At 36.1% G+C, this 20,900-nt stretch overlaps 1 protein-coding gene across 4 annotated transcripts in view; it reads left to right on the top strand.

The window, feature by feature from the left end:
* Positions 1-20,900, top strand: part of MEMO1 (mediator of cell motility 1) — a 116,297-nt gene that overhangs the window by 67,498 nt on the left and 27,899 nt on the right. For 3 of the 4 annotated variants that reach the window (XM_061155653.1, XM_061155654.1, XM_061155656.1), the window contains 2 exons: positions 1,936-2,048; positions 4,286-4,397. The exons of the other annotated variant lie outside the window; for it this stretch is intronic. In XM_061155653.1, the coding sequence (XP_061011636.1) occupies positions 1,936-2,048; positions 4,286-4,397 (225 nt within the window). The remainder of the gene's footprint in view (positions 1-1,935; positions 2,049-4,285; positions 4,398-20,900) is intronic. 4 annotated transcript variants of the gene reach the window in all.

Below are 20,900 nucleotides of genomic sequence, written 5' to 3' on the forward strand. Positions count from 1 at the left end.
TACTTAATTCTTAATTCATACTGGGTTGGCCAAAAAGTTTGTTAGAGTTTTCTGCTTACGTCCTGTGGAAAAACCCGAAGGAATTTTTTTGCCACCCCAATATAGTACCTATCCTTAAGCAAGTTTCCTAAACACTCAGATATACCATTATTTATGTCCCACATTAGACTTTAATTTTAAAAAGTGTGGTGTTATTTATATGCCATTAAGGTATGAGAACATAGTGGTATCTTTTTGTTCATTTAGGAATCTGTGGATTTGATTTTTTTTTTTCCCTTAAATGTTACTGATTTGATCATAGAGATGATGACAGGAAGTGAGTATTAGCAGGGGAGGTGAGAAAAGGGATTATGTTTCTGACTAGAAATGCCTTGTGGTCTTAACATGTCTGCTGTGAGTGACATCTTGAGGATTGCAGTTTCTTGAGGAGATTTTGGGACTAAATTGAGAATCACCTTTTCCTTACCCACATCTTTCCTATCTCCCTCAACCCTCCCAACACCTCAGATAGCAAGTAAGACACACCCAACCATAGGTTAATTTTTTTTACCTGTAATAGAATTTTATAAAAATAAATACTTTGCAATATAGCACACATTCCTTGTCCTGCAAGTTTTTGATGTGAAACAGATAGAGCTCTGGTGTCTCAGTCTTTGAGTGTTTGTCCCTTAATTGAGCAATGAGTAGCTCTTAATTTTCTAGGTATATAGCTTACATATATATATTCTTTTTTCTTACAGTTTTCCTGTCTGTGAGTGTGTGTGTGTGTGGTGGGGAAAGTTTTGTTCATATAAATCTGGGAGAATAGAGAAAATGGAGAGTTTTGGAATTCAGATCGTAGAGATGTTTAAGATAAAATGAGAATTCGTCCATTTTAATCTTGATGTTTAAGATAAAGGGATTGTAAAGATTTAGGCTACAAGTTAGCTCCATTCATTTCTTTAGCCTATAGTGCAAAGAACACATAATTACGTTTCTTTGTTTTTGAGAATGACTTCTACTTGAATAGGAACAGAGAAAGCTTATTACACTGAATTCTTCTCAACAAGATGCCTTTCTTCTCTGACATGGAAGAAATATGGAAATAGCTTTATCTGAGTAATTCTTTGTAGTGATATGTTGGATTTTCAGACTTTATACTGTTATGTAGTTTTATTAAAGTTGTAAGTAAGTTTAGGATGTGTTATAAGTTTGAGATTTTATTTAATAGCTGGAATTAATTAATTAATGTAGCTATTGAAAACCTGTGTTCTAGCCATTGTGAATACAGAGGCGATTTTAAGCATAGTCAGTTGGTTTACTGTGGATAATTAGTAACTGGTATTTCCAGGTATTGAACATGGTTCTTTTAAAGCCCTGTCAACAGAAAGACAGAGATAAGGAATTGAACTTAATTAATTGAGAAGCAAATCATCAGGTACACTAGTTTGCTAGTGCTGCCATAAAAAAACACCATAAACTAGGTGATTAGAACAACAGAAATTTATTTTCTCTTTGTTCTGGATGATGGAAGAGTCCAAGATGAAGGTGTTGACAGGGTTGGCTTCTTAGGCGGCCCCTTCCTTAGCTTGCAGATGGCCGTCTTCCTGACGTCTCTTCGTGTGGTCAGTCACCGTTTTACATGTGTGCGCCCTTGGTGTCTCTTCCTCTTCTTGTCAGGACACCAGTCATGTTGAATTCAGGCCTCACCGTAATGACTTTAAGTTACGCACCTCTTCAGAGACCTTATCTCCAAATAGATTCCATTTTAAGGTACAGGGGGGTGGACTTTATGTATGATATCAAGGGAACACAGTTTAACATGTAACAGCAGGTGATGAAATCAAGAAGGAAAGCAGTATTCCACGTAATTTTAAAATCACTGTTTTCTTTTTATTTAATAAAGTTTGTGTAGAAGTGCAATTGCCCTGTGTTTTGTTGTATATCTCCTAATAGCCGGAGAGTTTTCATCCTTGGGCCTTCTCATCATGTGCCCCTTTCTCGCTGTGCACTCTCCAGTGTGGACATATATAGGACACCTCTGTATGACCTTCGTATTGACCAAAAGAGTAAGTACATGGAACTCTTACAGCTTGTAAACGAAGTTTTAAGGAATAGGAATTATGAATTTATTTTAAATTAAAAGTATTACTTTTGTAATATTTGAATTTTAAAAATAAAATTTGTTGTAACTAATCTGCAAAAAACAAAAACTAAGAAAATCTTCCATATGCCTAAAAGACGACTGCAGTTTTCCTGCCAGCCACAAAAATCTGTAGATTCACTAGTCTCTGAACTGTAGTGGTTATATTTATAATCGGGGAAGTACCATGTACTCATTGTACCATCAGAAAAGAAATTGGTACCCACAACAACTTGTTGAAAGATTTTGGGCATGTTAGTCTTCCTCTCTGTGTAACAATTCCCTCACTGTAAATGGATAATGAGGATAATGATTTTATTTCCTTGTGTATGGTTTTTATGGGGAAAAATGAGGCTGTAGTTGTGAAACGCAGCAAGAAGAGTGCTACATAAATCTTAAGTGTATTTTATTTATAAAACATACCTGTTATTTTGATTTTTAAAATAAGATTGCAGGCACCACATTTTTTATTTAGTTGTGTCTCATTTTGTACATTGAATGTGTAAAGTAAAACTTTTTCTGACTTTTAATAGTATTTTTGGAGGAATGGGTAAACATAATTTTTAAAATGCCAAACAATACGGAAACTTCTATGACAAACACTCATGTACTTATCATTCACACTTGACTCAGACTTTCCTCTCAACTGAACTCACTTTACATTCCCACATTCCCAAAAGTAACCACATTCATGAACTTGGTGTATATCCTTCCAGTTCATCAAATTATATTTTAATTATGTTGATTGTTTACTGTTTTAAGAAATTTTTCAGCAAATTCTTTTGTAGAATGAAAGAAGTTGTTTGCAAAGGAAATGGGCATCTCTTCTTAAACTTTAGGCTTAAATTTTGTTGTTAGGATATAGCTTATTAACAAAACTGGAATATTTCTAACCTTACTCCCTGGAATGGCTTTAGGGTATGTAACTTAAATTTTTAAAATGCTTTTAAAATTTTTATTTTTTTTTCCAGTTTTATTGAGATATAATTGACATACGGCACTATAAATTTTAAAGTATGATGCAGTAATTTGACTTCATATATCATGAAATGATAAGTTTAGTGAATGTCATCTCATATAGATACAAAATTAAAGAAATAAAAAAATATTTCTGCCTTGTGATGAGAACTCTTAGGATTTACTCTCAACAGCTTTAAGGTATAACATTCGGCAGTGTTCATTATATTTGTCATGTTGTACATAACATCCCCAGTACTTATTGATTTTATTACTGGAAGTTTGTACCTTTTTACTACCTTCATCCACCCTCTGGGTCACACTTAATGTGTAAAACCTTGTTAGAGCATTCAGAAAATTTTGGTTTTGGGTAGCCTAACAATGAGAATTTTTAATCAGATACAGTTTCATAGAAGAAAAGTCATACAGTTATTTGTTTCTTTCTTTGATATTGGTAAACCCATTTAAGGATGTAGTTTTAAAAATGCTGGTTCTGTTCAGTGATAAAATAAAAATACTCTTGTGTCTTTTTTAACATATTAAATTTCATTATTTTCTTGCTATATAATATCTGGTTTTAAGTATAATCCATCAGAAGGGTCTGAATTGCTAAATCATTTTAAAAATTTAAGATTAAGGCATGGTACTGTGGTAAATTTATATTCCAGTCTACCTGACAAGTTCAATTCTTAATGTTGAGGACAATAGCATTTTCAATAGGAATTTTCTGTTCTTGGTATAACAAAACCTGAGGTGTAAAACAGTAATCCTATACATTTTATTTAAAAATAAAACAGAACTCAAAAACTGTATTATTAAACCTCATGAGGAAGTAGACTGGGGGATTTTTCCATGTTTCAGTAGGAGTTTTGATCAACCGTTCTTGTTAGTATCTACTGGTTGATTAAGGTCAAGGAAAACCTTAAACTTAGAGGTGATTTTAGATATAATGAAAGGACCTGATGAAAATTTAAATTATTATTTTTTATGTAACTGTGTAACATATGAAAATCATTACGTGTCTGACTGTTTTGTCTTATATAAGAAGCTAGTTGTTTTTTCCTTTTTTTAAAACTAAAACCAAAGGAGAATATTACGTGGTACTTTTGTCTCTCGCCAAAGCATGTAGTTTTGTGTTACTGGGTAGTCTTACAGCTTAAGGATATACATTAATACATTTGTTTTACTATATTTTGAAACCTCTAGTTTACGGAGAACTATGGAAGACAGGAATGTTTGAACGCATGTCTCTGCAGACAGATGAAGATGAACACAGTATTGAAATGCATTTGCCTTATACAGCTAAAGCCATGGAAAGGTATACTAATTAATATAAGAAATCCCAGAGAAATCATGGATATTAATTTCTTTGGAATTATTTTAACCTAGGGTAAGATGATCACTAGGATAAAGAGATTTAAAAATTCTTGTTACAGTGAAATAAAGAATTTGAGATTAGATTTTTCTGAATGTGGATTGAAGTTGGTTTTGAGTAGTTTGCCTATGAAGGTTAAATGTATGAAGTGGCATGGTTGTTTTATTAGGTAGAAATATTAAAAAGAAAACACATGTGTCTATCTATGTGTTTGTATGTATTGGTTTGCCTGTTATCTTATTCATTATATATCTATTTATCTCAGAATAACAATTACATTCTTTCATGGTATAGTGCTCCAAGTAAGTAATCATAAAATTTTAGATTTGGGAGTAACTTTGGAGGTAATTTATTTCAGCCTTTATCAAGGTATGTGAATCTCTATTATAAAAGCAATTATTATATAGTAATATATAGTGAGATAATCTATATATAACATACATCTCTTATAAAAGAGATCTCTGTTATAAAAAATGCTGACAACACTACTTGGTACCTGCTAAAAGGTCTTTGAGGACAGCATGCTCACTAGACTGTCAGTCGAGTGAAGACAGGGGCATTCTGTTTTCCACTTACACCCTAGTGCCTAGCACAATGCCTGTCACATAGTAGTCATTATTTTGATAAAATGAAAGAATTGTTTTAAGAGCTTTCTTCTTTAGGGCAGTATTCAAATTAGAACATTTTTCTTTTGAAGGTCACATATCTGTAAGTGTTTCAGCCATTTCCGTCATATGGGCTTAATACTACATATGTTTTTAGTTTGATTAGTTCTAAATATGGTGAGATTATTCCTTCTCTGGTCCTCATTACTGTATCCTCCTAGGAAAATAAGTGGCACGTCTTGGGTTTGCAGTAAATATTTGTTAATTGAATGTGTTCATGAAATATGAGATTAACAATTTTTATGCTGATATGGCTTACTTACTATTGTCTGATACATTTGCAGTCAGCTGAAACCCCAAGGATTTTTTACACTGTTAAACTAGATTATTTTCTCCTCTTGTACTTCAGTGGTTGATTTCTTTTTAACCCTAAAAGTGAATGTCTCTTCAATTAATTTTAATTTTTTCATGTTGGTCTTATTCCATTATTGCAGTGTTGGGAGTCATTTCTGTTCTTAATTCTGTTATCAAAGTATTATTTATTTCTCTCAGTCTCATGTTGTCTACATCTTTTCACAAAAATAGCTATAAGGGATTACATAAGCTGAAGAAGTTTTTAAAAATAGAGTGATATTAAATCATAAGCAGTATAATTTTAGGTTGTGAAAGTGAAAGTCGCTCAGTCGTGTCCGACTCTTTGTGACCCCATATAATTCTCCAGGAATTCTCCAGGCCAGAGTGTTGAAGTGGGTAGCCATTTTCTTCTCCAGGGGATCTTCCCAACCCAGGGATTGAACACAGGTCTCTAGCATTGCAGGCGGATACTTTACCAGCTGAGCCACAAGGGAAGCCCAAGAGTACTGGAGTGGGTAGCCTTTCCCTTCTTCAGCGGATCTTCCCCACCCAGGAATTGAACCGGGGTCTCCTGCATTGCAGGTGGATTCTTTACCAATTTTAGGTTAATTGTGTTTTAATACATTCTAATTATTCAGAAAATTTTAAAGCTGTATAGCCTGTTTACTTTTTGAAATGCTAGTGTCATCAGAGCATCCCATTCTTCAACTGCAACAGGACAGTAAAAGACGTTTGTTCCTGGCTAAAATGTTATTTCAAAAGTAAAGCAGGTATAATGTGGAAGTGTACGAAAACAGAAATTTGAAACCAGTGAACAAAATTTATGTTAGTAATTTCCTCCCTATTAAATAACATTAAATTACCACTTTTAAGTATTTCACTTCTCAGGAAAACCTTCCGTATCTCTCAGATTACATTAGGATCCCCCCTAATACTGACTCTTTCAAAAGTACCCAGTACTTTTCCCTTGTAACCTTTGCTGCAAGCACTGCTTGTGTCACTTAGCCTACCATTACCTGTATCAGTTATCCTTGACTGAATAACAAATTGCCTCAAAACTTACGACTTAAAATCATAACTCTTTTATTGCTCACAATTTTGGGGTCAGGAATTTGAGTAGGGAACACCTTGCTGTGGTCCACAAGACACTGACTGAGATGATTGGAATAGGCCTTGAGGATCTAAGATGACTTTAGTGCTGACTGTTACTTGAGATACCTCACTTGTTCTCCATTGCCTGTTTTTTTTTTTTTTATCAGCCAGGGCTTTTCTATCTTTTTGGCCTGTCTCTAGAAGGATGGTCTGGATTTCTTTACATTGTGATTCTGGGTAATACAACAAAACCAGAAATTTCTTGGCTTATTAAGGACTAGGCCTAAAACTGCATATCATCATTTCCACTGCATTTTGTTTGCCAAAGGAGAAATAGATACCACCTCTTGATGGGAGGAGTAGCATATGTATACAGGGTTAGGAGGAACTGTTGGCAGGCTTCTTTGTTGATGGACTACCACAGTTCTCTCTGTGGTGGACAATTCATGTTTCTCCAACATGGAGGACATCTCCTAAGATGCCTAGAAATCTCATCCAGTTATGACATCAGGTTCAGAGTTCATTATTTTATCATCTGAATTTGGTTAGGTTGTCGATGAGGCTCCTTGGGTACAGCTCTTTTTGATTTGGATACCCCATTGTCCACCCCTCCCCCCCAGTATACTTAGTATACAGTTTTGAGACAAAGACAGTTAATCACATTCAGTTCAGTTCAGTCGCTCATTCATGTCCAACTCTTTGCGACCCAGAGCACCGCAGCATGCCAGGCCTCCCTGTCCATCACCAACTCCCAGAGTTTACCCAAACTCATGTCCTTGAGTCGGTGATGTCATCTAGCTATCTCATCCTCTGTCGTCCCCTTTTCCTCCCGCCCTCAATCTTTTCTAACATCAGGGGCTTTTCAGATGAGTCAGCTATTCGCATCAGGTGGCCAAAGTATTGGAGTTTCAGCTTCAACGTCAGTCCTTCAATGAACACCCAGGACTGATTTCCCCAATGAACACCCAGGACTGATTTCCTTTAGGATGGGCTGGTTGGATCTCCTTGCAGTCCAAGGGACTCTCAAGAGTCTTCTCCAACACCACAGTTCAAAAGCATCAATTCTTCTGCACTCAGCTTTCTTTATAGTCCAACTGTCACATCCGTAAATGACTACTGGAAAAACCATAGCCTTGACTAGACAGACCTTTGTTGACAAAGGAGTGTCTCTGCTTTTTAATATGCTATCTAGGTTGGTCATAACTTTCCTTCCAAGAAGTAAACGCCTTTTAATTTCATGGCTGCAATCACCATCTGCAGTGATTTTGGAGCTCAGAAAGATAAAGTCAGCCACTGTTTCCCCATCTATATGCCATGAAGTGATGGAAGCAGATGCCATGATCTTAGTTTTCTGAATGTTGAGCTTTAAGCCAACTTTTTCACTCTCCTCTTTCACTTTCATCAAGAGGCTCTTTAGTTCTTCACTTTCTGCCATAAGGGTGGTGTCATCTGCATATCTGAGGTTATCGATACTTCTCCCAGCAATCTTGATTCTAGCTTGTGCTTCTTCCAGCCCAGCGTTTCTCATGATGTACACTGCAAATAAGTTAAATAAGTAGGGTGACAATATACAGCTTTGACATACTCCTTTTCCTATTTGGAACCAGTCTCTTGTTCCATGTCCAGTTCTAACTGTTGCTTCCTGACCTGCATATAGGTTTCTCAAGAGGCAGATCAGGTGGTTGGGTATTCCCATCTCTTTCAGAATTTTCCACAGTTTATTGTGATCCACACAGTCAAAGGCATTGGCATAGTCAACAAAGCAGAAATAGATGTTTTTCTGAAACTCTATTGCTTTTTCAATGATCCAGCAGATGTTGGCAATTTGATCTCGGGTTCCTCGGCCTTTTCTAAAACCAGCTTGAATGTCTGGAAGTTCACGGTTCACGTATTGCTGAAGACTGGCTTGGAGAATTTTGAGCATTACTTTACTAGCGTGTGAGATGAGTGCAATTGTGTGGTAGTTTGAGCATTCTTTGGCATTGCCTTTCTTAGGGATTGGAATGGAAATGGACCTTTTCCAGTCCTGTGGCCACTGCTGAGTTTTCCAAATTTGCTGTCATATTGAGTGCAGCCCTTTCACAGCATCATCTTTTAGAATTTGAAATAGCTCAACTGGAATTCCATCACATCCACTAGCTTTGTTCACAGTGATGCTTTCTAAGGCCCACTGGATTTCACATTCCAGGATGTCTGGCTCTAGGTGAGTGATCACACCATTGTGATGATCTGGGTCGTGAAGATCTTTTTTGTACAGTTCTTCTGTGTATTCTTGCCACCTCTTCTTAATATCTTCTGCTTCTGTTAGGTCCATACTATTTCTGTCCTTTATTGAGCCCCTCTTTGCATGAAATGCTCCCTTGGTATCTCTCATTTTCTTGAGGAGATCTCTTGGAGGGTGGAAAAATGAAAAGCGTGTAGTGGTCTCTGTTCTAAAGCAGTTCTGAAATCTAACCAGGAAACAGAAAATGTCCTTGATTATGGCTTGGTTCTATCTTCTGATAGTGGTTTCGTAATTCATTACAGATGGTTCCTAATTTATGCTGGCTCCACTTTGGATTTTTTGGCTTTTTGATTGTGTGAAAGTGATACATATTAAGTAGAAACTGTACTTTGAATTTTGATCTTTTCCCAGGCTAGCAATATGTATGATACTCTCTCATGTTTCTAGGCAGTGGCAGGGAGTCACAGCTCCCAGTCAGCCATGTGATCGTGAGGGTGAACACCCAATACACTTAAACATCCTTTTGTACTCAGAGAACAATTCTGTTTTTCATTTTCAGTACAGTATTCAATAATTTGGGCTTCCTGGGTAGCTCAGCTGGTAAAGAATCCTCCTACAGTGCAGGAGACCTGAGTTTGATCCTTGGGTTGGGAAGATCTCCTGGAGGAGGGCATGGCAACCCTCTCCAGTATTCTTGCCTGGAGAATCCCATGGACGGAGAAGCCTGGTGGGCTGTAGTCCATGGGGTCGCAAAGAGTCAGACATGACTGAGCGACTAAGTATAGCACATTCAATGAATTACATGAGAGATTCAGCACTTTATTATAAAATACACTTTGTTTTAGATAATTTTGCCCATTTGCAGGTTATTGAAAATGTTGTAAGCACACTTAAGGTAGGCTAGGCTAAGCTATGGTGTTTAGTAGGTTAGGTGTAGTAAATGTATTTTCAACTTATAATCGATTTATTTAGACTTAACCCCATTGTAAGTTGAGGAAGATCTGTATTATTCTTAGCTCTTGGCTGGGTCCTTCTGGCTCTTGGCTCTATTCTCTGAGTCCTTTTTACTTTTCTATAAGAAGTGGGCTTTGTTTGCATCTGAGTAGTAGTTTTATTCTGCATTATGTGACAGTTAAAAACCTAAAGGCCTCTTTTCATTTGAGATAGTGTTTTGTTTTAGTACAAACTGATAGAACTCCATTAACCACTTTGTGGGTTTTCTATATATAAGATTAGAAGTGTATTCCATTAGACAAAAGTTACATCCACAGTTCTTAACTGAGACACGATTCTCTCCACTTTGTTACTGAGATAGGATTCTCTCCACCTTGGAGCCCACTAACGTGGGTTGTGTAATTTCTCAGAAGCCCTTTTACCTCCTTGAGAGAATATGCAAGCATGGTCTGAAGTCTTCCTGCGGTCCTAACACAGGCTTTTACAGATGCGGTTTTGATTTGATGATTCTGAGCCCATGTTCTTGGTAGTACTCTGTATTTGGTCTTTGTCCTTAGGCTGTTTGCTTGACAGTGTTTGGCTAGCTATAGGAGCTAGTGATGAGAAATAGTTATTTTTTAACCAAGAAACTGCTAGTTAGAAATATTTCTTTTAAGTTGTGCTTATAGTTCTTTGGCTCATGTTTTTCTTCTTACATCTCCTCATATTTGGCTGTGAAGAAGCCATTGGCACTGAGTATTTTGTTGGGTAATGTTAGTTAGAGCTATAGATTCTCTCATCTTCTAAGTCATGTCATGTGACAGTTATGTGCTAATTGTTTTCCGCCAGGAAGCAACATGGATAACCCTTCTAGCAGTGTCCTTCCTGCTCGTCTGCTTTTCAGGCTCCTTGTTGCCCTTTCACCTTCTACCTATCTCTTGTCCCCAAAGCCAATATTATCTTTTCTAGGTGTCTCTTTTAGTAATACACTTTTCCAGGCACCCATTTTTGGTCTCAGTTATCAGTTGTAGCATGGCATATCACCTTAAAGTACCTTTTTTTGTATTCCTTATGATTCTTTGGGCTAGAAATTTGTGGTCAGGGATGAGTGGTGACCAGTCATCTCTATCTCATTTGCTGTCAGTTAAGATAGGTTGACTTAGGCTAGAGGGTCCAGGGTGCTCTCACTTTCTCTCTGGGGCTGTAATGTAGGTTGTCTACTAGGCACCTCAGTTCTCATCTTGGTCCTATCTCCGCTTGTTGTTACTTTTCTTCAGGGCCTTTCTTTACAAGTGGTTTCCGTTTCCTGCTCATCTATCCTGAGGTACATGGCAAGTCAGGGTAGCAAGAAAGTAAGTAGAAATTTTAGGCCCCTTAATCTTTAGGCTTGGGAGTGGCACAGTATCTATCACTTGTGCCATATTTTACTTGGCAATGCAAATTGGAAGACTGGATTCAAGGGGAGGGAAAAATTGACTCTGTACCTAATGGGAGGAGTGGCATGAGCATTCGGAGATGGGAGTAATTCTGTTGATTATGTTTGTAGATAGCCCACCACAGTTAGCCCTGCAGTTAAATAGCTAGTTAAATAGCTCTTCGGGAGATTATTTGTATGTGTATATATGTCTGTTTCCCTTCTCTAGTACTTCCCTAACCCATTCCCTACTCCAGGGCAACTGGTCTACTCTATCTTCTGTACCCATCTCAGTACCTGGCAAACAACAGGCTCTCAGTAATTAATTGTTGAATAAATTAATAGCAATCTATCTGTAATACTTTCATTAAATATTTCCCAAAAATGAGATCAGATTTTTTTAATTAGCTGCTTTTTATGTCATGAACCTATTTACATTTTTTTTTTTTAACTCCTTTTAATTGGGTATACATAGGACTTTACAGTATATGACTATGTAGTACTTCACTTGACTAATTTTAAAACTTTTCCCTCATTTTTCACTATTATGAAAATTATTATGGGCTAAAACAAATCTTAAGTGTATTGTTTATAATTCTCTTATATTAAGCAGATTTAGAAGTGATATTCATTAGAGCTTTCTTAAAAAAAAAAAACAATGAGTAATATAGAAGAGAAAATAAAATGACCCATAATGTCCTTGCTCAGTTAAATTTGTTGACTTTTAAAAAATGGGTGTACCTGATTTAAAAGCGTACACAATGAGCACTGAAAGCCTCTTTTATTCTCCTCAGCAGTGTTTACTGACAGTGAAGATTATTATGGAAATGCTAACATATATGTATGCATATATAAGTTTGTGTGTGTGTGTGTGTGTGTGTGTATATATATGACTTATACATACACATTTTTGTGTAATTAAAATGTAAACAGGAGGTCATATCTTAAGCATTTTATTCTGATCCTTTTTTTCATATATTATCTTTACTATTGAAATTCATAATTTTTAATATTATATATAATTGTATTTGAGAGATATTGTTAAGTTGGGATATGCAGAAATCATCTATCTTGAAAAAGCTATTTACTCTTAAAATTTGGAGAAGTAAATGGCAACCCACTCCGGTATTCTTGTCTGGAAAATCTCTTGGATGGAGGAGCCTGGTAGGCAACAGTCCATGGGGTCGCAAAAAGTTGGACATGACTGAGTGACTAACACACACTCTTAAAATTAACAACATGATCCCACTTCTTTTTCTTTGCATTTTACTCTGTTATCTTTCCCTCCTTTTATTCCTTTCTCTGTATTATTCCCATTTATTCTTTGTTTATAGTTTAAAATTTTAATTGATTTTTGGGTCACTGTAAAATGTATTCTTTATAACATAGAAAGCTATGAATATTGATAAATGTAGATTTCTAAATATCCAACACCGTCAAGATATAGAACAATTCCTTTGCTTCAGTTTTAATACTTTTTTGTTCAGAAAAATGTGCAAAGTAAGTAGTAGAATTCTTTAGTAACTTTTGAAGTGTTTGAGAAACACGGCTCTGTAAAAATACTTAGGTTCGCTGTAAAAGCATGATTATATTTTTAGCCATATGATACTTTTTGTTACTGCTATTATTTTTGTAACGTGGATGGCTTAAAAGCACAGTACAGTGTATTTAAATCTTTCATATTAGGTTTTAGGTTCAAGTCAATCTTAGAAATTCACTGTGGTTAAGATTTGACAACTTCAGTACTTATACCATTAAATATATTTAAAAAAATATTGATTTTGTATAGTTTATCCAGATTGTTAAGCCTAGCTCTTGTAATTTCTTGTGTTTATTCTTATTAATTATATTTTTGAGTTCCCTGAGCGAGAAAACTACTATCAAATGCCCTTTATGGTATTAATTACTAATAACTGAACAGTTTTTCCTGTTCTTAATATCTTATATTAGTATAATACATTTGTTAAAATTGAGGAACCAATATTGATAGGTGATTATTAAATAAAGTTCATAGTTTAATTAAGATTCACTGTTTGTGTTAGTATAGTCTATGGCTTTGCCAAATGCTTCATTTCATGTCTGTCTAGCTTTAATAGTCCCATGTAAAGAAGTTTCACTGTCCTAAAAATCCCCTGTGCTCTAACTATTTATCTTCTTTCTTCACTCCACATCCATCTAACCCCTGGTAACTACTGATCTTTTTGTTGTTTTCATAGCCATATAGTTTCTGGAATATCGTGTAGTTGAAATCATGTAGTATATAGCCTTTTCAGGTTGATTTCTTGAACTCAGTAATATATTATCAAAATTCCTCCAAGTCTTTTTATGGCTTGGTAGCTTATTTTTCTTTGTTGTTGAATAATAGCCCATTTTATAGCTGTGTCAGTCTTTCCACCCACCTCTTAAAAGATTATTGATATCGTTGGATTCAGTTCAGTTCAGTGGCTTGGTGATGTCCGACTCTTTGCAACCCCATGAACCGCAGCATGCCAGGCCTCCCTGTCCATCACCAACTCCCAGAGGTTACCCAAACCCACGTCCATTGAGTCGGCGATGCCATCTAGCCATCTCATCCTCTGTCATCCCCTTCTCCTCCTGCCGTCAGTCTTTCCTAACATCAGGGTCTTTTCAAATGAGTCAGCTTTTCATCAGGTGACCAAAATATTGGAGTTTCAGCTTCAACATCAGTCCTTCCAATGAACACCCAGGACTGATCTCCTTTAGGATGGGCTGGTTTTATCTTCTTGCAGTCCAAGGGACTCTCAAGAGTCTTCTCCAACACCACAGTTCAAAAGCATCAATTCTCCTGCGCTCAGCTTTCTTTATAGTCTAACTCTCACATCCATACGTGACTACTGGAAAAACCATAGCCTTGACTAGACGGACCTTTGTTGACAAGGAAATCTCTGCTTTTTAATATGCTGTCTTGGTTGGTCATAACTTTCCTTCCAAGGAGTAAGCGCCTTTTAATTTCATGGCTGCAATCACCATTTGCAGTGATTTTGGGACCCCAAAAAATAAAGTCAGCCACTATTTCCACTGTTTGCTCATCTATTTGCCGTAAAATGATGGGACCGGATGCCATGATCTTAGTTTTCTGAATGTTGAGCTTTAAGCCAACTTTTTCACTCTCCTCTTTCACTTTCATCAAGAGGCTCTTTAGTTCTTCTTCACTTTCTGCCATAAGGGTGGTGTCATCTGCATATCTGAGGTTATTGATATTTCTCCCGGCAGTCTTGATTCCAGCTTATGCTTCCTCCAGCCCAGCGCTTCTCATGATGTACTCCACATATAAGTTAAATAAGCAGGGTGATAATACACAGCCTTGATGTACTCCTTTTCCTATTTGGTACTAGTCTGTTGTTCCATGTCCAGTTCTAACTGTTGCTTCCTGACCTGCATACAGGTTTCTCAAGAGGCAGGTCAGGTGGTCTGGTATGCCCATCTCTTTCAGAATTTTCCACAGTTTTATTGTGATCCACACAGTCAAAGGCTTTGGCATAGTCAACAAAGCAGAAATAGATGTCTTTCTGGAATTCTCTTGCTTTTTCGATGATCCAGCAGATGTTGACAATTTGATCTCGGGTTCCTCGGCCTTTTCTAAAACCAGTTTGAACATCTGGAAGTTCACGGTTCATGTATTGCTGAAGCCTGACTTGGAGAATTTTGAGCATTACTTACTAGCGTGTGAGATGAGTGCAATTGTGCGGTAGTTTGAGCGTTCTTTGGCATTGCCTTTCTTAGGGATTGGAATGAAAGCTTACCTTTCCACTCACCTATTAACAGATTATCGATATCGTTGGATTAATATCTGTTATATTTTTTACCATTTTCTCTTCAGTGCTCTTGTTCTTTCTTGTCTTACTCTCTTTTTCTTTTTCCTCTGATTTTAATTGAACATTTAATATGAGTGCATTTTCTTTCCTCTCAGCATAGGTTACACTTCTTTTTACCTTTTTCAGTTGTTGCTGTAAAGTTTGCAACATACATTTGCAACTGATGCAAGTATACTTTCAAGTAACACTGTACTGATTCATGCAGTGCAGGTATGTTACAGTATTCACAATTTGTTTTCTTATCCCTTATAACATTGTTATCATTCATAAACTATAATTTTCATGCACATTATTGCTGTAATTATTTTAAACAAATCATTATGTTAGATCAATTAAGAATAAGAAAAATAAAATGAAATAAACCAAAGATGATATTTTCTTTTCTTTTATTCCTTTCTAATGTGCTTCTTTTCTTTTGTGTCGATATAAGCTTATGAACTATGTCATTTTCTTTCTCTCTGAAAGACTTTTTACCAGTTCATGGCTCTGATTTTATTATTTAAAACTTGCTATTTTGGGTTGGAGAAAGGATTTCTTTTATCTTTGCCACCTCCTCAAGAACACACAAGAGATGTTTACTTTTCCAGTGTTTCTGTTAATCACAAATTAAGAATAATGTATTTTATTATAGGGAGTAATTAAGTAGGCTGGTAAACAAAACTCATTTTGGCTCCATCATGGTAATTCCTTCCTGTCCAGTTTTACTAGTTATTGATGTAAAGATCTGATTGCTTTTAAGATATTTACCTTTATTTTTTGGGGCTCCAAAATCACTGCAGACGGTGACTGCAGCCATGAAATTAAAAGATCCTTACTCCTTAGAAGGAAAGTTATGACCAACCTAGACAGCATATTAAAAAGCAGAGACATTCCTTTGTCAACAAAGGTCCATCTAGTCAAGGCTATGGTTTTTCCAATAGTCATGTACGGATGTGACAGTTGGACTATAAAGAAAGCTGAGTGCTGAAGAATTGATGCTTTTGAACTGTGGTGTTGGAGAAGACTCTTGAGAGTCCCTTGGACTGCAAGGAGATCCAACCAGCCCATCCTAAAGGAAATCAGTCCTGGGTGTTCATTGGAAGGACTGATGTTAAGCTGAAACTCCAGTACTTTGGCCACCTGATGCAAAAAGCTGACTCATTGTAAAAGACCCTGATGCTGGGAAAGATTGAAGGCAGGAAGTGAAGGGGACGACAGAGGGTGAGATGGTTGGATGGCATCACTGACTCAGTGAATATGGGTTTGGGTAGACTTCAGCAGTTGGTGATGGATAGGGAGGCCTGGCATGCTGCAGTTCATGGGCTTGCAAAGAGTCCGACATGACTGAGTGACTGAACTGAATTTAACCTTCAAAATTAAAAAATTTGGTTAATCTGAATTTTTCAGATATGAGTAGAGTTGCTTAATTGTGCATGGAATAATGAGTGATGCACAAACAAGTAAATATTGTGTGTTTCCTCAGCATATAGTCAAGTCGGAGAGATAAGAACTGTATATTAATAAATGTAATATAATTCAAAATGTAATAAATACAACTGAAGAGTTTATAGAAACAGAAAAAAAGGGATGAAGGTGATTGCTGAATTAGGGGATTATGAAGAAGATGATGTTTGAGTGGACTTGGAGGATGGCTATAATTTTCACAGAATGAGGCAGATTTTTTTGTTGGAAACAGAGTACTGTAAATATAAAATGCAGAAGTCAGAAAACCCAGGGCTAATTTTAAGAGCGGGAACCTATTTGACTTAGCTTGTGGAAGTTACAGAAGTCTGGTTTAGTAACTGAGGTCTGTCTCTAGATGACTTTTGTTTGACCTTCATAGGTAGAAAAACTTTTTCACAGATATGAATGTTGTTAGTTTGATATTGATTCTGCCACTTGTTATCGTATACCTTACCTGACCTTTCACACATATATGGTACCAACATGCGGCTGGAGACATTGAATAGGTAACCTTGTAGGGGCATAGAGAAAGAGGGCCAAGATTAGAAAGCTGAAACAGTTGGTTGCGACAGGATTATGAAGGACCTTGAATGTCATTTTAAGATATTTGTATTTTATTCCATGATTGTTATAGAGCTAGTAAATGTTCTTCAGAAAAAGAGGGAGATGATTAGAACTTGAGTGTAAGAGTATTCCTCTTTGATGGCATGATGGTACTGTGAAGGATGGATTAGAGTTGGAGGAGGCTGATAGAAATAGTTTAGAAATCATGGAGGCTTTGAACTAAAGTAATGATGGATAGGATAGCAAACTGAGCAGATTATGGGAGAATGAAGAATACTTCATAAATATTTCTGTGTGGGAGAGTAAGATAATTTTAAATACATTTAACGTCTAAGAGTGTACAGTTATCAGAGATGGTCAAGATGTTCTTTTTGATGTAAACCAGGTATAATTTTAGGAGAGCATAGGGCATGGAAATGTTGACTTGTTTCTATCAAAATACTGGAATGTTTCTATCAAAATACTGGAATGACCATAATTCTGAAAGCTAACTTGGGCCAGTTCATCATAGTACTATTTTGCTTCAAACAGTTGAGTTTCGATAATAGAGTTCAGTAAGATTCTCTGGTACCTGAAATATGCCTGCCCTTGTAAAATCTTTTTTATTATTTTTCCTATCGGGATGGAAATTCAGAAAGGTATACCCTTTGAAATTAATTTTGATAATCTCATTGTATTCCCTTACCTGATCAAGCAGTAAAGATTTATAATGACTTAAATGGTAATTTTAGTTGTCATTGACAGTTTACCTTCTCTCTTTTCCCTCTCTTTTTCCCCAGTTTCTTTGGCTCTGCCTGATGTTTTCTGGGTCTTTCTAGTTTATTCTTTCTCACAGTGAGTCAGAGTATTCTGCATTTAATCTGTATGTGTGTCCCTGTCATTGAAGGAGATTTTGATCAAGAGGAAAAGATTAGCCAAGTTCTTCCACATAGGGCTCCGTGAAACTCCACATTATGATTTCTTTCTGTCTCTGTGCCTTTAACACCTTTTTTGAGGGTTCCATGACCAGCCTCACTTGAAGGACTCATAGATGTATCATGACTATGGTTTATTAGAAAAGATGTGATACACAGCAGGACCAGCAAGGGACAAAAGACATGTCACGCAGAATATGGAGGAATCCAAATGTAGGCTTCCAACATTCTCCCTCCCATAGGGATGGGCTGAGCAGAACGTGGTTCTGTTCATGTACACATGTACAGTGTTTCTGGTCAGGGATGCCTGCTTTAAGATTCTAAATCCAGGATTTTTGTTAGGGGCTAGTCATATAGACACACTCTGCCTATGTAACTACTCACAGCTATACTGAAATTCCAGACTCCAAGAAGGAAAGTAGGTGTTTGCCATAATCACATAATTTATGAACAATCTAGGCAAGCTGGTACTGTGTCTCAAGTGGGTAAAAAGAGCTTTAATCCATCTAAATAACATTGCAGAAGCCAAGTTGCTAGGTACCCAAAGGCCAGTCTCCATAGACCTTTCTAAAGATTTCAGCAACAAATCTGCTGAATTTAACCCAGTTGCAGAATTCCCTTTCCACTTCCCCAGTTCCAGGCTGCCATATTGCCATTCCAACTTTGTGAATTTTTGACTCACCTGAATACCATTTTAACCCTTGTTATAGTTTAGGTTTCTACTAGGTCTTAAGATTCTTCTTTCCTTTCTGATTTGGCCTCAGTCAAGGTCTTCAACTATTTAAAATGATCATCAGAGAAAAGTAAGGTATGCTCTTGTGTGGTTACTCTTTAACAGAGTGGAATGACTTGTCTGTGGACATGGAAAACAGCCTGAGATTTTCTTCCCCCATCCAGCTTAAATGACAGCCACAAGAGCGGTGTGATTTTCACATGTGTTCTTACCCTGTGACTTTCATACTCCTGGTTGTGTATTTCTGCATATATCTTGTTTTTTTTTTATTTTCATTTATTGAGATCTTAGAACAAACATGTTTTCTTTGTATATTGCTCAGTTTCTCTTTTTCATGAACATAGAAGATTCCTTTGGGTTAGTACATGTATATCAGGAAGAGAACATTTTTTAGAATTACAGAGCATGGAGTATCTCCGAAATAAATAAAATTTCATATTTGATTGTAATGGAACAGTTTTTGTTTCTGTGACCATGAAAAGGATGAGCAAGAGGTACCATAAGACATTTGAGAAGATTGTAATATATTTTATTTCTATCAGAGTAGACTTTTAGTATTTATCTATATATGTTCTGTCCTCTTTTTCCCCCCCTGTGTATATTTTCTATCTAAAAGAGGAGAGGAGAATAAATTATATAGTGCTGTTGTGGCAACAGCTTCAGCATCTTAGAGATAAGAATAGCTTTTCTTTTGACTGGCTTAGTTATGATTTTTAAAAAATTCTCACCTGAGATGCTCTAGACTGCTTCTAAAATCTTTGGGAAGTTGGAAGGATTTGTATAGAAAAGAAAATTTTTGTGTTCATCAATGTTGTTCAGAGGAAAAATATTCAAATAAATGCCATGGAAAGAATAAGCAAATAACTATTTGTATACAGTATTTGATCTAGTTTAAAATGTCATCACTTTTAAGATTTCAGTTATTTATATGCCACTAATTTAGTGAAAACTGCCATTGAAATGATTTTCTTATCACTTAGAATATTCATATTAGAATTCATATTTTTCTTCTGATGAGGACTTTTAAAATCTACGCTTACCAAGTTTCAGATGTTCATATAGTATTATCAACTATAACATTAACTATAGAACTGTGTTAGCTACAGAATTCACATTTTTATGTTAGAATTTTTACATTAGACTTCAGACTTTTTTGTACTCTGTACCAGTAAAAGCATTGGTGATAGAGTGATATTTTTTGTTTTTAAGGAAAGTGCTTCACCATTGGTTCTGTGATTTAAGTTTTTTAGTTTGTTACACATCTTGGATATAGTAATTTTCTGCAGCATGGGTTAAAGCGTATGGCAGAAAAAGAAGGGCTAAAAGTTTAATCTGTATTACTAAAGTGCTCATAAGGTATTTTGTAAGGTGGATTTTATTAACCTTGTTTTTATGGATGACAGATGTTAGTTTATAGAGTGCAGACATTTTCAAAATCTAGTTTTTTTTTTAAAAGAATATTTTGTTTACTTTTATTTATTTATTTGGCTGCACTGGATCTTAGTTATAGCATGTGCGATCTTTAGCTGCAGCATATGGGATCTAGTTCCTTAACCAGGGATCAAACCTGGGCTCCCTGCATTGGGGACATGGAGTCTTAGCCACTAGACCACTAGGGAAGTCCCTCACAGTCTAATTTTAACTTTTTTGTCACCCAAAAAAGAAACCTTGTGTTCATTTGAGGGCAGTTTGTGCTTCTCTTCTCAACCTCAGGTATCCATTTACCTTCTTTCTCTGTAGATTTGTATTTTTTGGAAATTTTAAATAAATGGAATCATACAACATGTGTCGGTCCTTTTTCACTTAGCACACTGTTTTTGAGATTCATCCAGGTTCCACTGTGTATTAATGGTTCATTCATTTTTTATTGCCAAATGGATATTCCATTGTATGAATATGCCCCATTTTGTTTAACCATTCACCAGTTGATGGACATTTGGATCATCTTCATTTTTGGCTATTAGGAATAATGTTATAAACATTCTTGTACAAGTCTTTATATGAATATATGTTTCCATTTCCCTTGAATAGGTACTTGAATGGAATTGCTGAGTCATATGATAAGTCTGTGTTTTTCATAGTGATAGCAGCATTTTATATTCTAGGGAACAAAGCATGAGGGTTCTGTTTCTCCATATTCTGGCCAATAGCTGGTAATTTCAGTCTTTACATTACAACCCTTCTGACAGATGTGTAGTGTAACCTGACTGTGGTCTTAGTCTGCCATCTCCCCAGTGACTTGTGAAGTTGAGCAACTTTTCATATGATAGTCATTTGTGTATCTTCTTTTGTGAATTGTCTGTTCATATATTTTGCCCTAGTTTTAATTTGAAA

The sequence above is a fragment of the Dama dama genome, chromosome 11 (assembly GCF_033118175.1).
Source record: "Dama dama isolate Ldn47 chromosome 11, ASM3311817v1, whole genome shotgun sequence".
Taxonomy (NCBI): Eukaryota; Metazoa; Chordata; class Mammalia; order Artiodactyla; family Cervidae; genus Dama; species Dama dama.